Source organism: Fistularia commersonii, chromosome 5, assembly GCF_037954325.1.
Source record: "Fistularia commersonii isolate RoL2024-O1a breed Wild chromosome 5, RoL_Fcom_v1.0, whole genome shotgun sequence".
Taxonomy (NCBI): domain Eukaryota; kingdom Metazoa; phylum Chordata; class Actinopteri; order Syngnathiformes; family Fistulariidae; genus Fistularia; species Fistularia commersonii.
In genome coordinates, this window is record NC_141288.1 from 20,468,229 (window position 1) to 20,492,581 (window position 24,353).

The following is a 24,353-nucleotide window of genomic DNA, read 5'->3' on the forward strand; positions in this document are numbered from 1 at the left end:
TGGGAAGCCCTCTGCTCCCCACGCTAGCACCGCCACAGGAAAGACGCCATTTTCCAAGTCTAATCCTCGCCGAAGTGTCGATCGTCCCGTCGCGGCGGTTGACCGGTTGGGCGTCGCACGATGCGCTTGCGGCTTCCGTTGGATTGGCTCCCCCAGATGGACGCCTGCTCCTCATTGGTGGAGTGTATTTATGTCGTTAGCGGACAGGCTAAACTCTAAATTTATGACTTAAATCCAAAATGCGACTACCGTGATTTCCGGACTTTTTAGCGCACCTTAATATGAGCCGCACCGGCTAGCCGGTCGCTTTCCTCCTGCGCGCTAAAACCGTCAAGGTCGTCTTCTTTGGTGTCGGAGTTGAATGGACTCAGAATTTCCCGGTAATTTAATCGGTCCGATGTGACGAGGGTAAATGTTTTAGCGGCGTGAAGCTCATTAGCGTCCCCCCGAAATAGTTCCAAATATTAGCCGCAGCGTTGTTTACGTGAAAAAAGTAGCGGCTTATCGTCCGGAAATTACGGTAGTTGCTGTTACAACATAAATCCTTTTATATGGTCAGGTAAAGAAACCGGCATTACTCCATCAACCGATGATCAAACTATCCATGTGAATGAAGAAAAATATCATTTTATATCAATATCGATTTGGTGTTTTTCTGGAAGGCTAATTTTAGCATACTTAGCTCCATGTTCCGAGTCAAAACACTGATGAAGATTTTACTCTTTGCCAAAAGACACACCGCTTTTTCTCCTTGAAGCACAAACATGTATTGGCCTTCCCATCTTTCTTGAACCAGATTTCCATCTGCATCAACTTTTCTCTTCCTGGACATTTAGGGTTCATTTGTATTTCTCAATTTCTCGTTAGAAATCTCATTGATATGGATTCACTGCGATCTAATGGCAGGACGCCGTCACTTGGTGGGCAACATGATAGGTAGCATGCATTGTTTGAAATGTTTTTTATGGTCAATGCACGTGTTCGATTTATTCATTTTAAGACAATCGGATCTTTTAAGATTTATGCGGGCCACATAAATTGACGTGGCGAGCCACTTCTGACCCGCAGGCCTTGAGTTTGACACTTGTGACATGTATGACGTGTGAAAAGGTGAATGTTGAACAACAACAACAATAAGAATGTACAACAGAATGGGGATGAAAAAAAATGGGTGAAAACCAGAACTAACAACAACAAACACAGAGTGATAATAGCAACAACAAGAATTAAATTAATAAAAATAGACGGGGTGGGATAAAAAGACAGCGGTGCTGAGAGGATGAACGGTCCCATATGTGTGTGTGTGTGTGTGTGTGTGTGTGTGTGTGTGTGTGTGTGTGTATGTGTGTGTGTTCCCGTCTTCTCGTCCAATCGCAGCTAGAACGAGTACGGCTGCAGAATTGCAAGATAATGTGTGGATGACGGATGAATAAATGAATGAATGAATGCATGAACGAACGAATGAATGAATAAATGAATGAATGAACGAACGAATGAATGAACGGATGAATGAATGAACGGACGGACAGACGGACGGATGAACGAATGAATGAGTGAATGGATGGATGGATGAATGAGTGAATGAATAAACGAATTAATAGATTGATGGATGGATGAATGAACGAACGGACGAATGAATGAATGGATGAATGAATGAACGGATGAATGAATGAATGCATGGATGAATGAATGGATGAATGAATGGATGAATGAATGGATGGATGGATGGATGGATGGATGGATGGATGGATGGACGGATGGGCAGGCGGACGGACGAACGAATGAGTGAGTGAATGGATGGATGAATGAATGAATAGATTGATGGATGGGTGAATGAATGAATGAACGGACGGACGTATGAATGAATGAATGAATGGATGAATGAATGAATGAATGAAAGTTCCCCCGCAATGCCTCAGCTTCTGTCTATCCATGCATTCATGCCACTCATGTATTTCTTCTTCTTCCTCCTTTCTGCGCTCCAGGCTCCGACTACTCCCCCCCTCCCCCGCTGTCGAGACCTCCTCCGCCCGGTTTGACCAATGAGCACGGCGGAGGCGGCGGCAGCCATGGTGACCTCGTCGGGGGCGGGGTCAACCACGGGGTCGGCGTGGTGGGCCTGGCCCCGGAGCACATCCCCACGCCGGGGGCGGCGCTGAGCTGGCAGGCCGCTATCGACGCGGCGCGGCAGGCGAAGATGATGGGGAACGCCGCGGCGGGCGGAGGGGCGGGGCTCGGGCCGGGAGGAGGCGGGCCCATCTCCACGGCCAGCTCCACGCAACGGAAGAGACAGCACTACAGCTCCAAACCCAAGAAACAGACCACGACCACGGCCACCAGGCCGCCGCGGGCGCTCCTCTGCCTCACGCTCAAGAACCCCATCCGACGGGCCTGCATCAGCATCGTGGAGTGGAAGTATCCTTTCACCTCTCGTCCCACCCAGGTGCCGTCGTGATCTTCAGGATCCGCTGAGAAGGTGATCGGTCGCGCGCGTCCACGCGATCGTCCAATCGGGTTACGGGATAGGCTTTCTTGAAACTCGGCGAATAAGCTAGCGGGTTCGCCGTCGCGCCGCGGCGATGGGAGAATCGGTCGCGCCGGCCCGGAGAGTTCTGCTGTTGCCATGGCGACCGTTAGTTTGAGCCAAGGGAGGATACGGATGAGACACCTGTAGAATGCAGACGGAGACGTGGATGCGAAAGGCTCGGCTTTTTAATTCTCAATCCTTTAGTTCCTCCTGGAGTCTGTGGCGTTCATCCGTTCATCCTCTCAGCCTGAATGTGACACCATGAACGATGCTAACGACCCCCCGCTAGCTTATTTGTTTTTAATTTCCTGTGTGTGTGTGTGTGTGTGTGTGTGTGATGTCACCCCCCCCCCCCCCCCCCACACACACACACACACCCATCTCTCAGTGCACGCTGTCCGTGGTAGCTCATCATCCTAAAAGGGATCCCGTGATTTACCTCCAACCGTTCCCCGGCTCCTTCTGAAGGTCACGGCGTCGCCGTGGTTACGTAATGTTTGTTTACGGGCCGGACCTCCTCCGCTTTCTTCGGGCGGAGGAGGCGTCTGACGTCTAACTCTCTTTCCTGCTCCGTCTTCCCGTCACCATCTGGTTTTCCTCCAAGCTGGATCCATCTTGGTCTCCGAGGTCCTCCATCTCCACCTCCCTCCTCCTATCCATCATCTCCCCTCGCCCAGTGAAGCTCCACATCTCTCCTTCACGCTGTTCCACCGGCAGAATCTAATGGCCAGGTTCCTCCCTGGGGCCGGGATGGAGATGGAGATAGAGGTCGTTGTCAAAGTGATCGATATGAGAAGGTTCACGTGAGCATTGATTCGGTGAAAGGGATGGAGGACCTGGGAGATGGACTAGAAGAAGACTGGTAGAGGGTTGGAGGTGAAGCCTGATCTTCCGTCTGGTGAAAGAAACCTTGATATTCAACTCAAAAGTGAGATCCAAGGACCTCCGCCAAGCTTCTCGTTCACTTTCGGATGATCTCTTGCTGTATTTTTGGCAAATATCTTGATTCTCGGGTCATTTCCTGCCCGCTTCTGAAGGTCCTGGTCACTGAAGATGTCCTTGTAGCCCCGAGGCGCTGGGTCCTCCTCTATGGAAACCCTGGATTGCAGGAACTCTTCATCGTGAATGAATCTTGAGGTAAACACAACCAGACTTTGGTGTCTACAAATCCCAGGAAGATGTGAAGATGTTTCAGTGGACAATCTTCTCCACTCCACGCTCCAGAAGCATCTCACTTTTGTTCAAAAGGGAACATCTGAGTAGCCCTTTTGCTGAGACCATGTGTTGGTCATGCTGAGGGCTCCATGTGGGTCCTTGCGACGTCCTTGCCGTCACTGGAGAGGAAAATAAAGATCTGCTCGAAATCTCTCTGCGGCATCCCAGCGTCTCACCAAAAAGTCAGAAGAACCTTTGGATCAAGGGGTGGAGGCTTGAAGGGACCAGAACTTGTCCGAACGATGGCCTCAAGGGGTTACGTTCACATCTCCACGTCCCCAGAGATAGCAGATATATGGAAATCTTCTTCTCTGCCTTCTCTGTTACCATGACAACGGTTGCTGCTCTCAACAGGTCGATGGGCCCGTCTGAGCTCCGGCGTACGCTGGCGAGGGAAACGCATCACATTCAACGTACACCTGCTTCCACGCTGCCGATTGAAGGGCGCTCGCGTGCCGTGTGATCAGGGGGTTTAAAGTCGAACCCGCAAATCTGGTCACGAAATCACACCTGGGTGGATATTTTTGGGGGAACGGTGTCATTTGAGGAAGAGGCGCAAGTTAGGAAGCAGAGCGATGGTCCACGTGAGACTCTTCTGATGGATCGCATCGCAAGGTGTTTGTAACTGTAACTGCTCTGTCCAGTGCGTCTCAAGAAAAGATCCGAGCGATGCACCAAACGACCAAAAGGCATTCAGCAGCTCGCTAAAAGCATCTTCTAATGGACATGGCTTATGAGCTCCACCAATCACCAAGTATCTCCACCATATAGGTTCCCATGGAATCGTCTGGAGCCGAGGTTCACGAATGCGTGAAGCTACGGTCCGGATCCCGTAGAACTTCTATGAACCGCATGGACCATCAGATGGTCGAAGGGTTTTTATCTTCTCCGTTAGCCGTTAGCGAACAGAAGCTAGGAGCTGGAGAGAAGATGCTTCATTCCTCGGTGCTTCTGTCAACAGCTGACCAGGGACAGTGACAGATTTTAAAAAGCGGCGCTCTGCTCAAACGCACGAAGATACAGTCCAGATCCTGAAGAAATTCTAGGAACTTCAAACTGCGTGAAGGTGCTACAGTTTTGTTCCTCGGCTACATTTGAACCGCATGTTTTTCCTAAATTCCTAAAAGTCAACTATGAGATTATTTCACAACAGGACGTGAACACGGAGGCTGCTGATGAACGAACGTTGTTTTTTTTGTTTTTTTCCAAGCATACCCCTGTCCTTCCAGAGTCAGACATCGTTCCCATCTAGCCAGAATTCGACGGCTAACCGGAAGAAAAATATCACTTGTGCTCGCGGTCGGTGTTATTCCAGACTGTTTTGTACCCAAAAAAATCAGATAAAGAGCTCGAATGAGCACAAAAAATACAAAAAAAAAAAAAAAAAAAAAATCCAGCGTTTTCCCTGCAGTGCAATTATAGCCTTCAACAATGTGAGCTCTGCCCCCGTGTTAATCTGCTGTAGGCCGGAATTTAGTTCAAATGATGAATGCTCTGTAACGTTGAAATGAAAAATGCCTCCAGCAGGTTTTTTCGCTGTCTCCCCCTTTAATTCACAGCCGTCAGACTGGGTCCCCACAATTAGCTTTATGAAAACATCCAAAACCAATATTTTCCATTAATCTGTTGGAGTGAGACGTCCGATGTCGTTACGCCGATAAGTCGGTTTTATTAATGGACTCCATTCCTTATTCAAACTTCCCGGTTTCACTCCCAAGAGCCGACCTTATCGAGGCGGCGGACGGTGGATTTATTATGGTGTTGACGGAAGCTGACCTCCGAGGGTTTGGTGAATTATGGGTCAGGGACCCGGAGTGAGTCATGGGCCCGTTCACTTTCTCTGGAAGTCTGCCGTGTTTTTTTTTTCCGTTGCGCCTTCGGTAGGAGGCTGAGCGATGAAGCCGGATTGCGTTTTGGTCCCGGGCCGAACCGGACGGGTCATTTTTGCCGTTGCTGATGTTTTAAAAAGGTCGGTCCAAACATAAACAAGATAGCGCGGCTACGTCTGAAGCTAAATCGTTTCGTCTGACGGCGGAGGGGGCGGAGGGGGCGGACGGGGGGTTCCCTTTAAGACGGAGTTCACTCGGGCGATTTTTCCCGGCTGGTTATTTATCATCATTTCCTACCTCCTCGGCTACCGACCGCAGCCCCGGAAAGCACAGATGAATGTTTGCTATGTAGCCCCAGAGACCGAGCGTACCGCTACGCACATCTAGCTTACATTGCAGATTGCCGCCCATCTTTAATGCATTGCGACGTGCCGATTTCTGCTCCTTGAAGATCCGTCGCGCTGCACGTGAAGATCACTCGATGCCGCTTTAGGCCAATCGGATTCAGCTTTACTGACTGAGTGGCGTTGAGGTAAAACAGGCACGTTAGCAATGTTAGCGGTGGAGCGGGGGCCTCTCCCATCGGACGGCGAGATGAAGCACCTCCTAGAAGGTCTGGTCGGCGCCTCGCAGGGATCCGTGAATCCAAAGCAAAGCGCTCAGAACTCGCCAGGTGTTTTTCGGCGTCATAAGTGGAGTGTTTACCGTTTACACCTTCCACCACCGGCCTCATGGATCCAGGATTCTGCAGTATAAACATGAAGGAAGTACAGCGATCCCTCGCTATAACGCGCTTTACTTTTCACGGTTTCGCCACGTCACGGATTTGCATGGTGCATTGTGTTCTGCATTCTGATTGGCTAAAAAGTCACTCCGCTTCTTCTCAACCCGTGCGTCAATAACGTCGCAGTTTAATATGTACACGTACGTAAAACAGCTTGGCAAATTTATATGACGTACGTGCAAATTCTCTTGCGATTTCGAGTTCCTCTAAAACCCAACATGTTGACGAAACGCTCTGGAGCGACAAAAGGCAGCGGAAGATGCTATCTATGGCAGATAAAGTTAAACTTCTGGACATGCTAAGGGAAGGTAAAAGCATTACGAGATTAATGAATCTTCCGTTCTTTCCACAAAGAAGGAAGAAAAAAACATAAGGACGACAGCAGCGATGTATAATAATTGTAAAAAAAATTAAAAATTTCTACTTCACGGATTTCGCCTATCACGGGTTCTTTTTGGAACGTAACCCCCGCGAAAAACAAGGGTTTACTGTATAGGAGAGGAGAAAGGGAGGACAAGTGAGAGGAAAGAGGAGAGGAAGGTAACGGCGGTGGCGGTGGGTAATTCCGTTGATGAAAACCAGAGCTCCTCTATCTCTCCTTCACATTTTCTCTTCCCCCTGTTCTCTCTCTCGCTCTCTGAGGCCAAAAATAATGAGGTCACTCCCCTCTCAAGGACCTTTCCAAATAAAAACCCCTGTATGTGTGTGTGTGTGTGTGTGTGTGTGTGTGTGTTTCCCCCCTCATTCCATCCCGCTTTCACTCTTTCTATGTCCACATCCTGTCTTCCACGCGACAGCCTCGTTCCCTGCCGCGCCCATATTAGGGCATGCACTGTCTCTCCAGACCCCCCCGTTACTGTTAGCGCAAACTTAACTGCTTTTGATCTCTGCCGTTGTGCCTTCTGCGAGTGTGTGTGTGTGTGTGTGTGTGTGTGTGTGTGTGTGTGGCCTTCTCAGGATACATCCATTTATTTGAATCCATATGTGATCTGCTTGAAGTTCATAGCGTGTCTTTATCGAGCTCCTGCGCGGTGAGATTAGCAAACAGGCTAAATAGGCGTTCCTCCTGCAGGTTTACCTCTGTTTGCTAGTCGCAGCGCGGATGCTAACGTGTGTCCAAGGGCACGCAGAAGCATCTAGAATCCTACAAGTGAACTTTTATGGTGCAAAGAAGTTGTATTTGCCTCTGGTTGGGGTTTTTTGGTTGATTCAGGGTCCGACACCATCGCGGTCGACCGTTTGCTCTTCTCTACTCTGGTGTTCCTTAACTCCACTCCCAGACCATTCGAGATCATCATCCTGATGACCATCTTTGCAAACTGCGTGGCCTTAGCCATCTACATCCCCTTCCCCGAGGATGACTCGAACGCCACCAACTCCAACCTGGTGAGTAAGACTCTTTTCTAACCCGCTCTTCGCTTGGCGGATGTTTGTTCGCGACGAGTCGTGCCGCTCTCGAACACGCTATTCCCTCTTCTTATTGGTTTAGCTGTTGACGTGGAACAATTAAGCCGATGTATCTGCTACCAAGCAACCGCTGTGTTTGTGCAAGCGATGTCCAGAGTTGATCTGGGCACGTGGTAATGGATTGGTATCGGCCGCGCTTAAGCCGATCACAATCTGATCCTTTCTGCCCGTCTACTCTGGTGTGATTTGTTTGCCTTGCGAGGTCTTAAGGGATCAGAGCCAAGAGAAAGCTCAGAACATACCGGTTTCCCGGCTTGCTGTGTTTTGTTTTGACTGCTTACAGGGCTGGGATACACCCCGGAAGACGCTAACGCTAAAAGAAATGGGAATCCCAAAGTGTCAAGTAACACCTGCTAGGTGCGTACCTTCCTGTGGACCAGTCACTGTCCACCTTGATGAGTTCCTCGGCCTGTAAAGCCGATTCTGGTGCAGACTGTTTGAATTCTGGATGAATTCTTCAAATATACTCTATAAACAAAGGCTAGCTGACTTCTTTCCCCACAACTACACCCCAGACATCCAGCCTTGGAGAGAATGTTGGTGGACCAGGGTACTGTCTAGTATTTGGCCAAAGAAGTCTAACCGGAGCACCCAGAGGTAGCCTATGTTGGTACAAGTGTGCGATGCATGTTAGCAAGGGAGAGTTGCTAAACCCAGCTCAGGGTTGGTGACATCTCTCTTGGGCTTGGAGTGCCTGGGACCGTTTCACCCTCAAGATGGTACAGTCACTGCATTTGTCATTGTATGACCTTGGTTTTACGTTTGCCCAAGAGACCGATGGAAAAAGGTACCCTTTGCCAGCGTGTTGCCATTCCATCTCTTCTTTTCCACCGGGTTGCAAAACCATGCCTACATTTCTCAGAAACCCGCCGAGTGTTGTTGAAAGAGCGTGCACATTTTGGTCCGGGAAGACGGGGAGCTGCAGAATGATTTGATCGCCGTGGTTACGTAATGCTGCTCACGGAGCAGATTTTATTTATATGGCTCCAAATCACAGCCCAGTTGTCTGATGACACTTTGGACCGTAGAGCAGGTCTGGACCACAGTCTCTGAGGAGATCCACGGTCAGCCGGTATAGAAAAGACCAAACATACCGGGAGCGCTAACAGCTCCATGCTAATAGCTAAAATGGGTATTCATTAAAGAAACGCCGCCGGTGGACGCGTGGCAGGGCCGACGCAGCGGATCTCGCCACGCGTCCTGGGAGCCTGCGACACGAGAAAGCCCACAAGATACGTCCCCATATCAGTCCTCCGGCATTTTCATAAAACATCCTCAAAACCCCCTCATTTTCCAAGCCCCCGATTCCCAAACGGCGGTTGAACACTCGCCGGAAATCAACCAAATTAAAACAATGATTGTATTAGCGAGCCTTTTTGAAAGCCCATTGTATTTTCCCAGGAATTAGGACCGATAAACTACGGGTGGTAATCTGACTCAAATATGGCTATTTATACTCCGAACACGACCGGCGAGCTCAGGGAGGAGGCAGGGGAACGGGTGTTTCGCATCACGTCAGAGCACCATATCGCCTCCCACAGGATGAAAGATGTGCCGAAACAGCCGAGGCAGGACGATAATCTGCGCTTCTGCTTTATAAAGCCTCTTCGTCCCGTCGCCGCTTCCAGCCGACGCTTCTCTCGCATCGTGGTGGCGCCGGGCCTGATTTTGGAACGTTTTGGAACGTCCGAGAGGTCGAGCACGACACGATCGGGGGTTTCAAGAATATTTATTTGACGTGCCCGACTGACAAAATCACTCTGGATTTTCATCTGAGAGTAAGGGAAGAAAATTTCCCCGCTCTGAAGCCGCCCTCTGATTAGGCTTCTATATGCAGCTCTGTGATTGGTGTGCGTGAACCCCGCCTCTTGTCCAACGACAGCAGCGATTGGCTCCAGACTCCACAACATATCATATAGATCATGAAATAAAATCACCAACTAGCATCAACGTTAGGTAAGGTCACACCTTCGGTCCAGCGGATGAACTTTGTTCTGGATGAACCGAGATTATTCTTCTAGAAGGCCCGTCTTAGCGGGACATTTAAGGAGATCTTTTGCGGTATATTTTAATTTACTTGGATCCGATGCAGACCGACAATGTAAACAATGGGATGGTTCTTCCGGGAGAACGTGCCTGTTAGCGATTTAGCGATTTAGTTTTTGCACTTGGATCAACGTCCGTTTTTACAGGATTTTTTTTTTTTTTAATTGTCTTTGTGGAGCCACAGTGAAATTTTGCAGTGAGAGTATGTACAGGATAAAAATAAAAAAAAAAAAAAAGAAACAACTTGTAAACACGGTGCAGATGGGTGATATGAATATGACGGTTTAACGTGCGGCTTCGTTTTTTTCGATTTGATCCCCGCCGGCGCGTGAAGAACGAGGTCGTGCATCGCAGGAGAGGCATCATCGCTTTATTACAGTGTCAATTTTACCTCCCCGTCGACCCGTTATGCGTGCGCGGCGTCCGCGGCGTGGAGAACCGTCAGTTATTGGGGCGTTGAAGCGATTCGCTATCTGCGTGTGCGTGTTCCTACCTGCTCCTTGTTGTGCGTGGAAGTGGAACCGACAGCCCCCGTCCTCCTTCCCATCAGATTCGAAGAGGAGATTCTTATGTAATTCCGGAGCCCTGTTGTATTGCTTCTCTTAAAAGATGTCTATTTCTGTACGCATCCCATAATGTGCCGTTCCGTCTCCTTGACGACATGCCCCAATAATAGCAGAGGGAGAGGTTGTCATGGATATGGTAACCGTAGTGATGCTCCTTACGTGTCCTTGGTTACAGATGGAAGGCAGCAGCCGTGGTGTGAGGGAGTCTCACAGAGGAGTTTTGTCTGAAACGTTGAAGTTAGAGGCCTCCATGTTCTCCACGTGGGGTTCCTCAGGGTTCTCCGGGTTCCTCCCATCATGTGACCCCGCCTGTCAGCCAATCGCAGCAGGGATCTGTGCGGCGTGAGCCCGGTAGAAAATGAACGGACGAATGCAAATAAAGCGATAAAACTCTTCCACGCTCCGACTTCCACGTTCATCTCCTGCCACGCCGCTCTCACCCGTCCCCTTCTAATCCCATCTGAGCGCATCCACTCCGTGATGATGTCATAACCGGGCAATTAGCGGATCAATACACCTGATTAACACGCTGATTGAGAGACGCGGCTCTGACACCGAGCCTCCACGCGCCGCATTAATGAGGCCTGAAAGGCATCACTGTCATTGAGGTGTGTGTGTGTGTGTGTGTGTGTGTGTGTGTGTGTGTGTGTGTGTGTGTGTGTGTGTGTGTTCATGTTTACTTCCTGCTTTCCGTGCCTGCATTCATTTAATGTCCGTCACCTTTGCATGAAATTCATAGCTGTGTGTGCAGCTCAGTTCATGGTCAGGTTTGGTGGTTTGTCGTGTGTGTGTGTGTGTGTGTGTGTGTGCGTGTGTGTGTTCATGTTTACTTCCTGCTTTCCGTGCCTGCATTCATTTAATGTCCGTCATCTTTGCATGAAATTCATAGCTGTGTGTGCAGCTCAGTTCAGTTGTGGTGGTTTGTCGTGTGTGTGTGTGTGTGTGTGTGTGTGTGCAACAGGCTCTTCACTGGCTCTGCAGAGGTTCCAGCCAGTAGACGGCGTCCCGGCCATTAATCACTGCTTCCACCCGAGATGCGTTCACTTCCCCGTCTCCTCGGGCGTCTCCTCAGCCGGAGCCAGCAGACCATCGCTCATCCCGAGCCGGGGTTTTCAGACGCACCTGCGCCAGAGCCTCCGTGCGAAGCCGCAGGCCGAGACCTTCGGCGTCCAACCGGAGCCCTTAAATCAACTCTAAATATTGATATCCGCCCCGATTATCCCGCACTCGGGGCCGCGGGAGCCAAGCCTAGCTGTGATTGGCCGCCGTCACGCATCCGGTTTCGGGGTTTGCACTGGATCTCCTGTGTTTGGACCTTGAGAAGAACCCTGAGGAACCCCAAGAGCACGGCGAGTTCACACAGAAAGGCCTCCTGTGGGAATCCAATCAGAGACCTTCTTGCTAGGAGGCAGAACCACCGCTAACAATGAATGCTAAATGTTCTCCGCTGATGTAGCAACACCGACCTTCTGCTCGACCACCCGAAACACACCTGCTGCTAACAACAACCCCCAGATGTGTTTCATCACACATTCTCCAATGAGGCTTTTTCTTCTGCTTTCCCAGAAAAGAGAAACCTTTATTCCGTTTAATTCACAAAGACGGGAACCTACGGAATATTAATTCTGGGAACGACGTGTTCCACCTCGGCGCCGAGGCCGACCTCCCGGCTGATTAAATAACAAACGCCGACAGCCGAGTCGGGATTCCATCATCCGTCACCTGTTGCGGTCGGCGTCGTCCGTCTCTCCTCCGCCGTTCCACGTCAAGTAAACATTTTGTTCCTTCGCCGCTGGTTAGAGGAATATCTATTTATAGACGCAGCGGCGTCCACGTGTGCGAGCGCCGATCTGAACGGCGGCGGTTCCGGGAAACATGACGGGGCGTACGTTAGATTTGGACCGCGTTCCAACTCTTGGATGTCAAAAACAAGCAGGAGGTTCATTGGTTGGTGAATGAGAGGAGGAATGGTTCTTCTACGACCTTCTCCTCTCCATCTGACCTTCTTTTGTCGTATCATTTTGGTCTTCATCTGGACCTGCAACCCCCTCCTCACCTCCTCTCCAACCATCTTGGTCTGGCTTCTCCCACCTTCTCTCCAAACATCCAACACGTGTTGTCCATCTGACGGGTTCCTCTCCGTCCTCCACATCTTCATGTCCTCGGGTTAAACGGTGCTCGTGAAACCAAAGCGTCCTCCTGACGTCCGCGAGGGACGGAGAGGCCGAGGGACAGCGGGAGGAGAGAATAAAAAAAGAACTGGTGGAGCTGGATATTTTTACAGAAAGTGAGCTAAAAGTGTTCGACTCTACTTCAGCGCGACCCACATTCCAAGCCGGGCAGAGGAGATGAGGAGGATCTCTAGCTCTGAACCAGATCTCAGATCATCCACATCGCGGACGTCCACGTCGGGTTCAGGGTCTCCACCTGCCAGATCCTCCTCTTCTGGAAACCGCGTTGGTGGAAGCAGAACATCACCTTACAAGTCGGCCCAGTGTTCAAGCAGCTCAAATTAATTCCCCGAGATTAACAAAGTCAGGTTTACTCAAACCCGAGTCTGATGATCGCACTCTTTGAGATGATCTCCAAAATTAGCAATTAGCTTCACGCTAATTGTTAGAGTTCGGCCTGCTAATGATGTAACGACCAATCGGAAGACGTCTCCATCAGGCTTCCTGGGAGGGGATCCGGCTGATATCGTTGCCATGGCAACCGGGGTAAAGAGAGCACAGGGTAAAGGCGTGGGCAAACAGGGGTGGCTAATATGTACCTTGTGTGTGTGTGTGTGTGTGTGTGTGTTCAGCGTGAGGCCCTGTTGTTTGAGCAGCCATTAAGGCTTAAGAAGACACGAGCGGATTAGACACACACACACACACACTCCGGGAGTCGAATGCGTCCTCCTCGGCGGCGGCGGCGGCGGCAGGATCGTCAGATCGCCGTCCCTCGCCACACACTCGCTCACGACCCGAGGAGATAGCGCCGCGACGCAGCCTCCGCCGGGAGGGCCTCGCAGGCGTGTCAGTGAGATATCCACTGACATTTAGCCATCTGGGCTGGGATCTGGCAGCCACACACACACACACACACACACACACACACACACAAACAGAGTCCCTGCGCCGCTGACATCTTCTGAGACACACACACAAACACACACAGGAGGTTGAAACTATGGCTGTTGATAAGGTGTGTCATTCTGATCCAGAGCACAGTTGTGTGTGTGTGTGTGTTCGTGTGTGTGTGTGTGTGTGTGTGTGTGTGTGTGTGTGCCTGCCTTGCATCATCAAAGGGCTGAGTTCCCATAGAAACCAATGTTTCACCTCTCTTCCTTGGTGGCGTCATGTGACAGACTGTGTGTGTGTGTGTGTGTGTTTGTGTGTGTGTGTGTGTGTGTCTACGTGTGATATACCCTGGAATGGAAAGACAGAAGAACACATGCTTTTTTATTTTTAATTCATGGCGGTAACGAGGTGATTTGAGGTTAAGAGATGTTTCTTCTTCTTCCTCATCCAGTGACGTGCGGTCAGGGGAGGCAGGTATAGCCAGAGCCTCACCTGTCATCATGAAAAAAAGATAAATAGTCCGAGCTGCGTGGCGTCTGATCGTTTCTGTTTCTCCGCATGTTTCTAGAAAGATTTATGATGTTATTCAAAACACCACCACCTTCTACAAGCTGTGTTATGTCTATAGGGTGAGTGTGTGATGCAATTACTCTTTCTGATCGGGAAATAAACCGTGGATAAAAGTCATGAGGTGAGGCTGACAATACTGTGCCTCACCTGAAGGGGGCGGAAGTGAGTTGACAGGTGCGAATGGCCGCTGTCCATCTAGGAGGAATTGTAGGATAAAATAAATAAGATAAATAAAAGAAAACAAGTTGGACTTTTACAATTAAGTGACGGAGCTTTTCATGGAGAAATCTATGTGCGGGGAAGTTCATGGAGAAACAAAGACCTCAAATTGTTTCCAGTTTTCTAAAAACAATGAGATGAGACTCTCGGGAACAAGTTCTTACAATTGTAAATAGCGTTCTAAAGGAGGTCAGAGTCTCACCGGCCACATTAAACAGGAAGAAAACAAGCGCGTAGATTTTTTTTTTTAAAAAGCTTGGTGATGATTGGTCGGTGAAACGGGACAAAGGGGCGTCGCTGTTGACGAAGATCATTTCCAATATCGTTCCAGGTCAGAAGCTCTGGTGTTTGTTTAATCCCGGCTGTGACTCGCCGGCAGGCAAATATCGAATCCGCATTAATAAGGTGAACGTTTTTAGCTTCTGGGTCTCGGTGGAGAAGGTGGCATTGACGGACCAGGAGGTCTGGAGACGTGTGAATGAGAGGGTGAACGGTAGGAGGTCTCCATATGGTGTTTAAAAGAGAGGGTCAATTCTTGACCAGATCTTGTTGTCATGGCAACCAGACTTGAATATCCTCACTCCACGACCTTTCGCCCCTCATCCGAAAAGTTGCTCTTTTGTCCCAGGAGCGACGCTCTCGTTAGCGTAGCAACCCCCGTGGACCTAGCATCTTCCCATCAACCCTTATACTTTCGAGCCACCATAACCTGGACCCGAAAACCTGCCGCTTCTATTGGGAAGCTCTCCACAGGTCATTAGAAGTGAAGAAGCCTCTGGAGGGAGGGCTGAGACGTCTTCAAGTGAAGAAATTCAAGTCCAGTAGCCTCGACCAGAAGGTCTCACCAAGAATTCACCGTGACCTGGATGACTTGAAGTCTCCACAGACACGAGAGGGTGAATGTTTGGAGGTCTCTATTTAGTGAATGAGTGAGTAAATGGTTGTAAGTCAACCATTACTAGAACACGTAGAACCCGTAACCCCTTGAAGGACCAGTGAGATGCACTCAGGGGAGGCAGGAGAAGCTGTGCCTCACTTGCCAATCTTGGAAAGAAAATAATGTGAAATGAAAAATAGAATGAAATGGTTATATTAATCAGTGATTTTCAGTGTAAAGGCATTTTTCCTTGAGCTTCACCAGTTTTAGATTGTTTTTTATTCAAAAACGGCTGGATTTTCACATTCACCAGAGGTGCGGTGAGGCTGCCGACTGTCGAGCCTCAGTGTAGAGTGGGCAGTGACGGCTGACAGCTGGAACACTGAACTAAGACGGTGCTGCTGTCTCTCTGTATGTTGCTGTTAAAATGTTTAAATAGAATGTAAATGAACTACATTTCTGATTGTCAACAACTATATGTGTGTTACTAGTGTCTTGTGCTGAGCGAGCATAAAACGGCTTCCAAGAGCCACTAAGTGAGGCACGCAGTTCTCCTGCCTCATAGTAGGGGAAGAAAGCTGATATGAGATTTTTAACCCAACCCGTAAACTGTTGCCAATCAAACGGTAAAAAAGCTCCTCTGCAGGGTTAATATGTTTGTAAACCTGATCGTGATGCCCTGAACTTCACCTCACGTCCACCTGAAACACGTAGAACCTGCAACCCCACTTGGGAGCGTTGCCCGATGTGAGCTAACCTCGTCGCTAACCTGATAGCACGGCTACGGCGTGCCACCTCCATCACCTTCTCGTCTTTTCACCTGCTTTGAAGGACAACCATGAGGAGTGTGTGTGTGTGTGTGTGTGTGTGTGTGTGTGTGTGTGTGTGTGTAACAGCGACCTCCCTCCCCAGCACTCCCGCTCCCTCCTGCTCCTGGGAGGTGACCCAGTTTCCCGTGATCCACCGCGGCTGCTTCTGCTGCGTCGTTGCCTTAGCGATACTGTGAGGTCCTCTAATGCTGACTGTGACTGCTCCATGAATAATGGATGGAGGGAGTGACAGAGTGTTCGATGGAGGAGAGGAAGAAATGGGGATGGAGGCCGACCAGCGGGGACGGAGGGGTAAAAAGAGGGTCGCGTCGCCGCGGACAACCGAGTTCCAGCCCGCCGGGAAACGACAGGCTCAAACTTTGCCGCTTTAATTCGCTCCGATCGAGTGTGAATCCCACATCGCGTCGCAGAAACCATCGATACCTGGAAGGGGAAAATCCGAAAATTCCTGTGCAATATAACAATGTATAACGATACAACAATAACACTGTCCCAGCAACAATGGCTGCCTTAACTTTACAAGGACCAACGTTCTTTGCAAAGCAATAAAACCCATCCAGTTTAATGAAGAGCATCCCATAATAGTATAACAATGAACTCCATAACTGCATCACCTAATGACGATGACTAATATTTCTAATTTGTTAGAAATCATAATCTCTGCAATTTCGACTTTTCTGACTCAGTTGTTTATGAACCAGCTCAGTTGAAGGTTGAAAAACGAAACATAATTTGATGCTCATACAGATCTCACGTATTTACTGTTCCGACCAACAAATAAAAAAAAAAAAAATCCAAATGACCAAATAGATGTTTTTTTTTTTTTTTCTCAACTTGTCAAATCATTCAACATAACGCCTTAAAACAAACACACAAAATAAAATTAGGCATGAACCATTGAGCATAACAACTGGAAGAAATATAAGACACAGATTGGCCGGGGTGAGAGGGTGAGTGGGGCGCTGTGATTGGTCCAGATTAAACTCCGCCTCTTTTCCAACGACAGCCGGGATTGGCTCCAGATAATGAAACGATTTGGAAAGGCGTCATTATTGATATATTGACATGGTGAGATGTGATCCTCACCTCGCTGGTCCTGCACCAGGAGGTCCATCTTTTAGCTTCACGTTCTGAATCCAAAACATCTCAGGATCATCTTCATCCTTGTTCCTCATCTCGTCCAGGAGGACGTCTTCAGAGCAGCTTCTCCACGGCCGGACGCTCCACACTCGGCCGACGGCTGCTGACGTTTGATTTGACTCTAGTGGAAGGCCAGACAGGAAAGGTCAAAGGTCGGCGCGAACTCAGTGAGCCAGATGGCGAATGTAGCAGCTTAGCATGTGTGTGTGTGTGTGTGTGTTTAACAATAGTTTGTTGTTAATCTGTAGTAGCGCTGACTGCAGCACACACCTGTTGAAGAGCACTTCAGCTGTCACACACACACACACACACACACACACACACACACACACACACACACACACACACATACTCTTTGCCTCAAGCAAAGGGTGGCATGTTGAGATGGCTGTCCATTACCTTTCAAACCAGAGCTGTCAATCACACACACACACACACACATACACACACACACACACACACACTACTTCAAAAGCACACATATAGCATCCTTTTGAAGTGGAGAGGCAGCGGTCGGGCACTTTACTAGTAACGTAGCATCGTCCTGCTGTCAGCTGTGACAGCGAGGTGTGTGTGTGTGTGTGTGTGTGTGCGTGTGTGTGTGTGTGTGTGTGTGTGTGTGTGTGTTTTCACAAAAGACCCGCTGATTTTTTCCATCTTTGCCCCCAAACTTTGTATTCTTGCCTCAGGGCTTCTTTCTGCCCCAGTTAAATACGTAAACAATCGATAACAGAAGCAGCCATCAAAAAGATGGCGGCTTCGGACGGAGAATTCCCGATGGCGTTCTTCCGACGGCGTCTTCTCTTGCGAGCAAATCGTGCAACGACGTCCCCCAGACTTCTGCTGGAACGTCTCCTTCCGCTGTAGCTCCTGGAGAACTTCAGGAAGAAGCTGATATCACCTTGACTTCACTCATGGGGCGCCATCTTCAGCTCGAGCCTCGACGATCACGGCTCCACGCCTGCAACCACACCCCAACTTTTGACCCCTAAAATGCAGATGCACACACACACACACACACACACACACACACACACACACACACACACACACACACACACCTTAGAATATTTTTATAGCTGCTTCTTGAAGAGACCCGGTGTGTGTCGGCCGTGAAACGCGTCGCTTCTGTAAACGCTGGTTTCTCTGCCTCTCATTATCCATTCTTCCGGAAACTTCCTTCCCTCTTTTATAAATATAGAATCAGCACGTTTAAAGTGTTTGATGAATTGATCCGTTTATCCCTAATAAATCTGGGATCCCAGGAGTCGTTTCCTCCTCCATTTTTCTAACCATTTCCACATTTGAGCTTCAAAGCTCAGCTAGAAAGCATCAGGTGCACTCAAACAAACTCTGTAACGATACACACACACACACACACACACACACACACACACACACACACACACACACATGCACGCAGGGTTCGCAAGTTTAGATTCAGATGGTGCCACATGTTTGCAATTAGCCTTTTACTGTCAGCTTTACCTCGTCTGCTTTACAAGGACATCAGTGCAGACCTTAGGATGAGATGGTGTGGAGAACACACACACACACACACACACACACACACACACACACACACACACACACACTGACCGGAAGCAACAATGAGCCTCTGGTTTTTAGCGTCGCCCGCGTTGTCGGGTCTTTCTGAAAGAGGACAAGTCAAACCTGTCGGGGTTGCCGGGGCAACCACCGTGACCTCCACGACCATATTTGGTCGTCTTTTTTTTTTTTTTTTTTTTTTTCAATCATGGCTTTCGGCTTCAGGTCACCTTCTCACTCCACTTCCAGAGTGTCTCCTCTCATCCACTCAAAGTTTGTTGTCGTTGCGCATTCTTGCATTATCTCAGCTCTGATTGGACGAGAGCCGCGGTTCACCCTGGATCTGGACCATTCAGGGTCTCCAGTGAACCTCCGTCATGTGTTTGGACTGTGAGAAGAACCCAGAGGAACCCCATGCAGAACCGTGGTGAACATGGAGACTCCACGTAGAACAATCCAACCCGGGACCTTCTGGTTGAGAGGAGGAGGCTCGAAGAGCTGCGCCGCCACGGCTCCTTCATCAACGGAAATTTTTCTGCTCTTTAAAAACTTTCAGAAGAAGATGATGGACCTCGACGTCTGAGGAGCCCTTTTGTGCCGCCTCAGACTGAGAAGATGATGGAAAAGACATCACCGCATCGATCATCCATATCATTCTCATCCCTCCTTTTCCTTTTACAAAAACACCACTTGCCCTTGGACCCTCTGCTGAGGAACCCGTATGGATCTCCAGAGCAGGACCTCCTCCATCAGTACCACGTTCTCCAACGAGACCCACCAACCAGGGACCTTCTGGCTGGAAGGCAGAAGCTCATGTTTAGCCTTGTCTGCTAACATCGGAGCAGCAGACGGACCAGGGAGAAGAAGCGCGTGAATCCATTCTTGTGAAGCTTTGAATGCAGGTCAATGCAGAACCCTGTGTGTGTGTGTGTGTGTGTGTGCGTGTGTGTGTGTGTGTGTGTGTGTGTGTGTGTGTGTGTGTGTGTGTGTGCCGGGCTTCGGGCCAGAGCCTCTCAGGATGAAGTAGGTGCTCCAGAAGCAGCAGGAGCTGCACGTGTTGCAAGCTGGAGGACAACACATGCAGAAATTGATCATTTTTCATTAAGACAAAATAAACTTTATTGAATCCCAAAGAGGGAATTCTTTTGTTACAGCAGCATAACAGTTATTGTATTAATAAATATGGATATAAATCTAAATAGAAAATAGCAAAAGGCATCCACAAATAAATAGCAGAGACAACGACACACATTAAGGATACAAATGGACAGAATGGAGAGAAAAAAAAGGCGTGTAAGGGTGAAAGCAGACAACTAAAACAAAAACATTAACAAAATAACAATTGCAATGACAAATATAAATTAGAATTTAAAAAAAAAAGCAGAATGTGAATTATGTGGTTAGAATTTGACACACATTAAGGATACAAATGGACAGAATGGAGAAAAAAAAAAGGCGTGTAAGGGTGAAAGCAGACAACTAAAACAAAAACATTAACAAAATAACAACTGCAATGACAAATATAAATTAGAATAAAAAACAAAACAAGCAGAATGCGAATTATGCGGTTAGAATTTGACTGGGAAAAACATTTTTTCCCCTTTTTTAGATGATAATCACTCTAAGGTTGCATGTTTTTGCACCGTGTGTGTGTGTGTGTGTGTGTGTGTGTGTGTGTGTGTGTGGTACACTCGCCACCTTTCTGGCTTGAAGACAGCCGGCTCAAAATCAATTAACAGATTCGCAAGAGGAAAAAGTGTCAAAACAAATCAATGTCCACCTCCTGAATCCTGCAGCCACATGGAGGTGTTTCTGCACAGAAACCTCTCCTGCCAGACCTTCAGCCAGAAGCTGCACCTCATCAGAAGCTCCCATGAAGAAAACGTATATGAGATATCGTGCATAACGTGTCCGACACACCAGTAATCCAAGATCCCTCCATCCATCTCTCCCACTCTTCAGGCCTCGCTCTCCGTCTGCTCTCTGATCTAATTAAAATCTCTGCTGCAGCGTCAACACGCTGTGTCATGTTAAAAGTCTGAATCCGCTGTGTCATGATTTGAACGCTTCCCCACCCGCCATTTTTTGACAGTATTTTTTTTTTTTTTTCTTAAACCGTGCCGCGGATTATCTCCGGAGGCTGCGGGCGGCGGATCTGCAGAACGTCCCGAGCTCTTCATCTCGCTTCCACCAAATATGGCGTCGCGCTACCGTGAGAACTTTCTAGACGGACGCTCGTCGGTCCAGAGCTGCGATGCAAAACCAGCGGCGAATTCCTAATCTAATTCCAATCCTCGGCCCGGTGACCTTGAAGCCGGATGTAATTACGGAGTCGAACGTCGCGGACGAAGCCGGATTGAAGCGGCCGCCCACTTGCCCGGCCGGGAGTCTGCTTGCAACTCCCCACGTGAAGATGCAACGCGTGCACGTGCCAGGAAAGACGAGCGCGAACGTGGAGATCGCGTTTTAGAAAAGAAACATTTTCATCCTGCTAATTTTTCCCTCCTCTCATTATCTCCCTCTCTCTCTCTCTCTGTCTGTCCCTTCTTTCTCTGTTGCTACCTGGCAACAAGCTGGTTTCCTTGGTGATGTAGCCTAGTAGCCACACATTTGCAGAGATGGGGGTGTGTATATATATGTGTGTGTGTGTGTGTGTGTGTGTGTGACAACAAGTGCCCGCTGAAAGCAGGAAATGCATGCGTCCGTCTAACGATTGTGCGACACACACACACATCGCCATAATGGTGATGATGAAATTGGACTTTCATTGCTTCACCTTTTAACCCTTCAGAAGCCTTTGTTGGAATTCACAGAGATGCCTTAAAGGGAAATAACTAAGTATTCTGTTTTAGTGAGTGTAAATGAAAATAATGGTTCTCTGAGGTCATTCGAATTAAATCTGATGCTGGAAGAGGTGGAGTTGCGATGCAAACGCAAAGAGTCGGTCTTCTCCTTAGGAGCTGCTGAGGAAGGGATGGTTGGTAGGTGGACCCCTGGAGGCCAGGGAGGACGATGGCAGCTGCTTGTTTGGCTGTTCATCACGGGTTGGAACAAGTCATATGTGATATTATATTTCATTACTTAATGCAACGGGAGGCACGGTGGCACAGAGCTCAGAGCTTCTGCCTAGGTCTATACTTATATATCTCTATGTGAAGTATGAGAAGATCAATGCTTGTATGTCTATGTGAAGTATGAGGGGGGTCTATACTTGTATGTCCCAATGTGATGTATGAGAGGGTCTATACATGTATGTCTCTATGTGAATATGAGAGGGTCTATACTGGTATGTCCCTATGTGAAGTATGAGAGGGTCTATACTTGTATGTTTCTATGTGAAGTATGAGAGGGTCTATACTTGTATGTTTCTATGTGAAGTATGAGGCGGTCAATACTTGCATATCTCTATATAAAGTATGAGAGTATCTATACTTGTATGTCCCAATGTGATGTATGAGAGGGTCTATATTTGTATGTCCCTATGCGATATATGAGAGGGTCTATACTTGTATGTCTATATAAAGTATGAGAGTATCTATACTTGTATGTCCCAATGTGATGTATGAGAGGGTCTATACTTGTATGTCTCTATATAAAGTATGAGAGGGTCTATACATGTATGTCTCTATGTGAAGTATGAGAGGGTCTATACTCGTATGTCCCCATATGAATACAAGAGGGTCTATACTTGTATGTCTCTGTATATAGTATGAGTGTCAGTATTTGTACATCTCTTTACGATGTATGAGGGGGTGAATGGTTGTGTCTCTTTATGATTTGCAAGCGAGACCACGAGCATTTTATGTCTCTATGACTTGTGAATGACGGAGTGAATCATTATGTCGCGATATGACTTATGAATGAGAGGGTCTATACTTGTATGTCTCCATGTGTGTCCCTGTGATGAACTGGTCCAGGACGATCCCCTGCCTTTCGCCCAATGGCAGCCGGGATAAGCTCCAGCCTCTCAGCAGTCCCGAGTGTTGGCTAAGCATTGCAGATACTACATGAATGAATGAATGAATGACTATTGAACCCAACATGCCACATGGAGGTCACCTATGATATTCCTGTCTCGGGAGGTCCTGTAGGCCTGTGAGATGTTATGACGATGTTGTGAAGGAGGTGCGTCTCCGCTGGTAGAGCAAGTGTCCCTTCCAGTCAGAAGGTTGGAGGTTCGAGTCCCAGCTTCTTCTCTCTGCATGCCAAAGTGCCACTGGGCAAGACACTGAACCCCTAGTTGCCCCGGGTGGTCTGGTTCAAGCCTTGTATGGCAGCTGTGTGTGTCTGTGTGTGTGTGTGTGTGTGAATTGGTGATTGCCATTCCCTGTGTTACATCAGAAAATAGCCCGGAAAGGATGCGACGTTTCGCTGTCGGCCTCCACCTTGGAAAAGGAGCCGGTCCGAGCCATCTTTTCCACAAACAAAAACAAACCAAAAAAAAATCCCCCAAGAACATCTCGTGACGAAGGCCCGTGAATTCCAATTTTGAAATATGTGGATTGTGATTCCACGGTAACGGCGTTTGCCCGCGGGACGCGTCCCAGCCCGGGCCGTCTCCGTCGCCCCCCGGAGACACGGCGGCTTGTCGGAGGCGCCGCCTTAGAGGTATGTTTCTAATCCCCGCCACGCTTCGTCAGCGCGGAGAAGAAGCGAGATGAATGAGCTCCCTGTGCGACTTTCACACCCGAGTCTCGGTCCGCAGTCATGAGGGAGGCAGATGGGCCGCGAGGAGGAAGGGCTTCGGCCACGTCGCGTCCCAGAGATGTTTATCAGCCGCTCGAACCCCGGCGGCTGCAGCTCCGCGTCGCTTACCATGTTTGGAGATGGACGGCGAGCGAGTGACACGGGAAGGGAGCGTGGAGCGTTGAGAAGGTCTTAACGTGTCAAAGAGGAAGGAGGGTTGGAGGGATGACTGAAGGCAGGGAGTCGCGTGTTTGTAAATTCCACATTTCAAACCTCGGCGGCGTTCTAACATCGCACACTTCGCCGCTTCCAATAATCCGCCGTTTGCAACGGGCTGACCTCTTTTGTGTTCCTGAAGTGTCGTTATCTTTGGCGGTTCAACTCATTTATGGACTCATGGTTTCTCCTTAATGTCGTCAGCTGGTCAACGGATGGAGATCATCAGCTTCTGACCGACCCGGCGTCGTTTCCTGCAAAGGAAGCGCAGATGAATCCTTCCTTGTCAAACAGACGCCGCGTCGTCTTCTTCTACTTCTTCTTCTTCTCTGCTCCCTTTGTCGGTCGCTTCTGGCGTCGCCGCTCCGGATAACGCACGAAAGGATGGGCCTTCCAGGCGTGAAATGAGACTCCAAGATGACCTCCTATCCTGCGGGAAAGCGATTAAAGTAGATGCCAAACCGAGACTCCGCGTGACTCCTGCGGACGCATGAAGTAGCACCGGGACTTGGTTAGCGGCTTGGATGGCGTTTTCGCCAGCTAGCGGTTCACTCTGGATCTCCTGAGGGACGCCGGCTGAGACGCAGAGGCAAAGGAGTGCCGTTTGCTAGCCGAGTGCTAGCCGCGTGCTAGCCGTGCAGCTTAGCAGTCCTGCTAACGGTTCCCGACGCATCGTGCTCGTGGCGGCGGCGAGCTGAAGAGGCCTCAGGTGAGGTGTTAGCGTGCCAATCGGGCTCTCGCTCTGAGTGGCCTCCCCTCCTCAGCCGGCCC

At 49.1% G+C, this 24,353-nt stretch overlaps 1 protein-coding gene across 11 annotated transcripts in view; it reads left to right on the forward strand.

The window, feature by feature from the left end:
• The window catches only part of cacna1c (calcium channel, voltage-dependent, L type, alpha 1C subunit), a 142,996-nt gene that overhangs the window by 36,880 nt on the left and 81,763 nt on the right, over positions 1-24,353 (forward strand). For all 11 annotated transcript variants that reach the window (XM_086147285.1, XM_086147287.1, XM_086147286.1 and 8 more), the window contains exons 2-3: positions 1,986-2,415; positions 7,636-7,741. In XM_086147285.1, the coding sequence (XP_086003411.1) occupies positions 1,986-2,415; positions 7,636-7,741 (536 nt within the window). The remainder of the gene's footprint in view (positions 1-1,985; positions 2,416-7,635; positions 7,742-24,353) is intronic.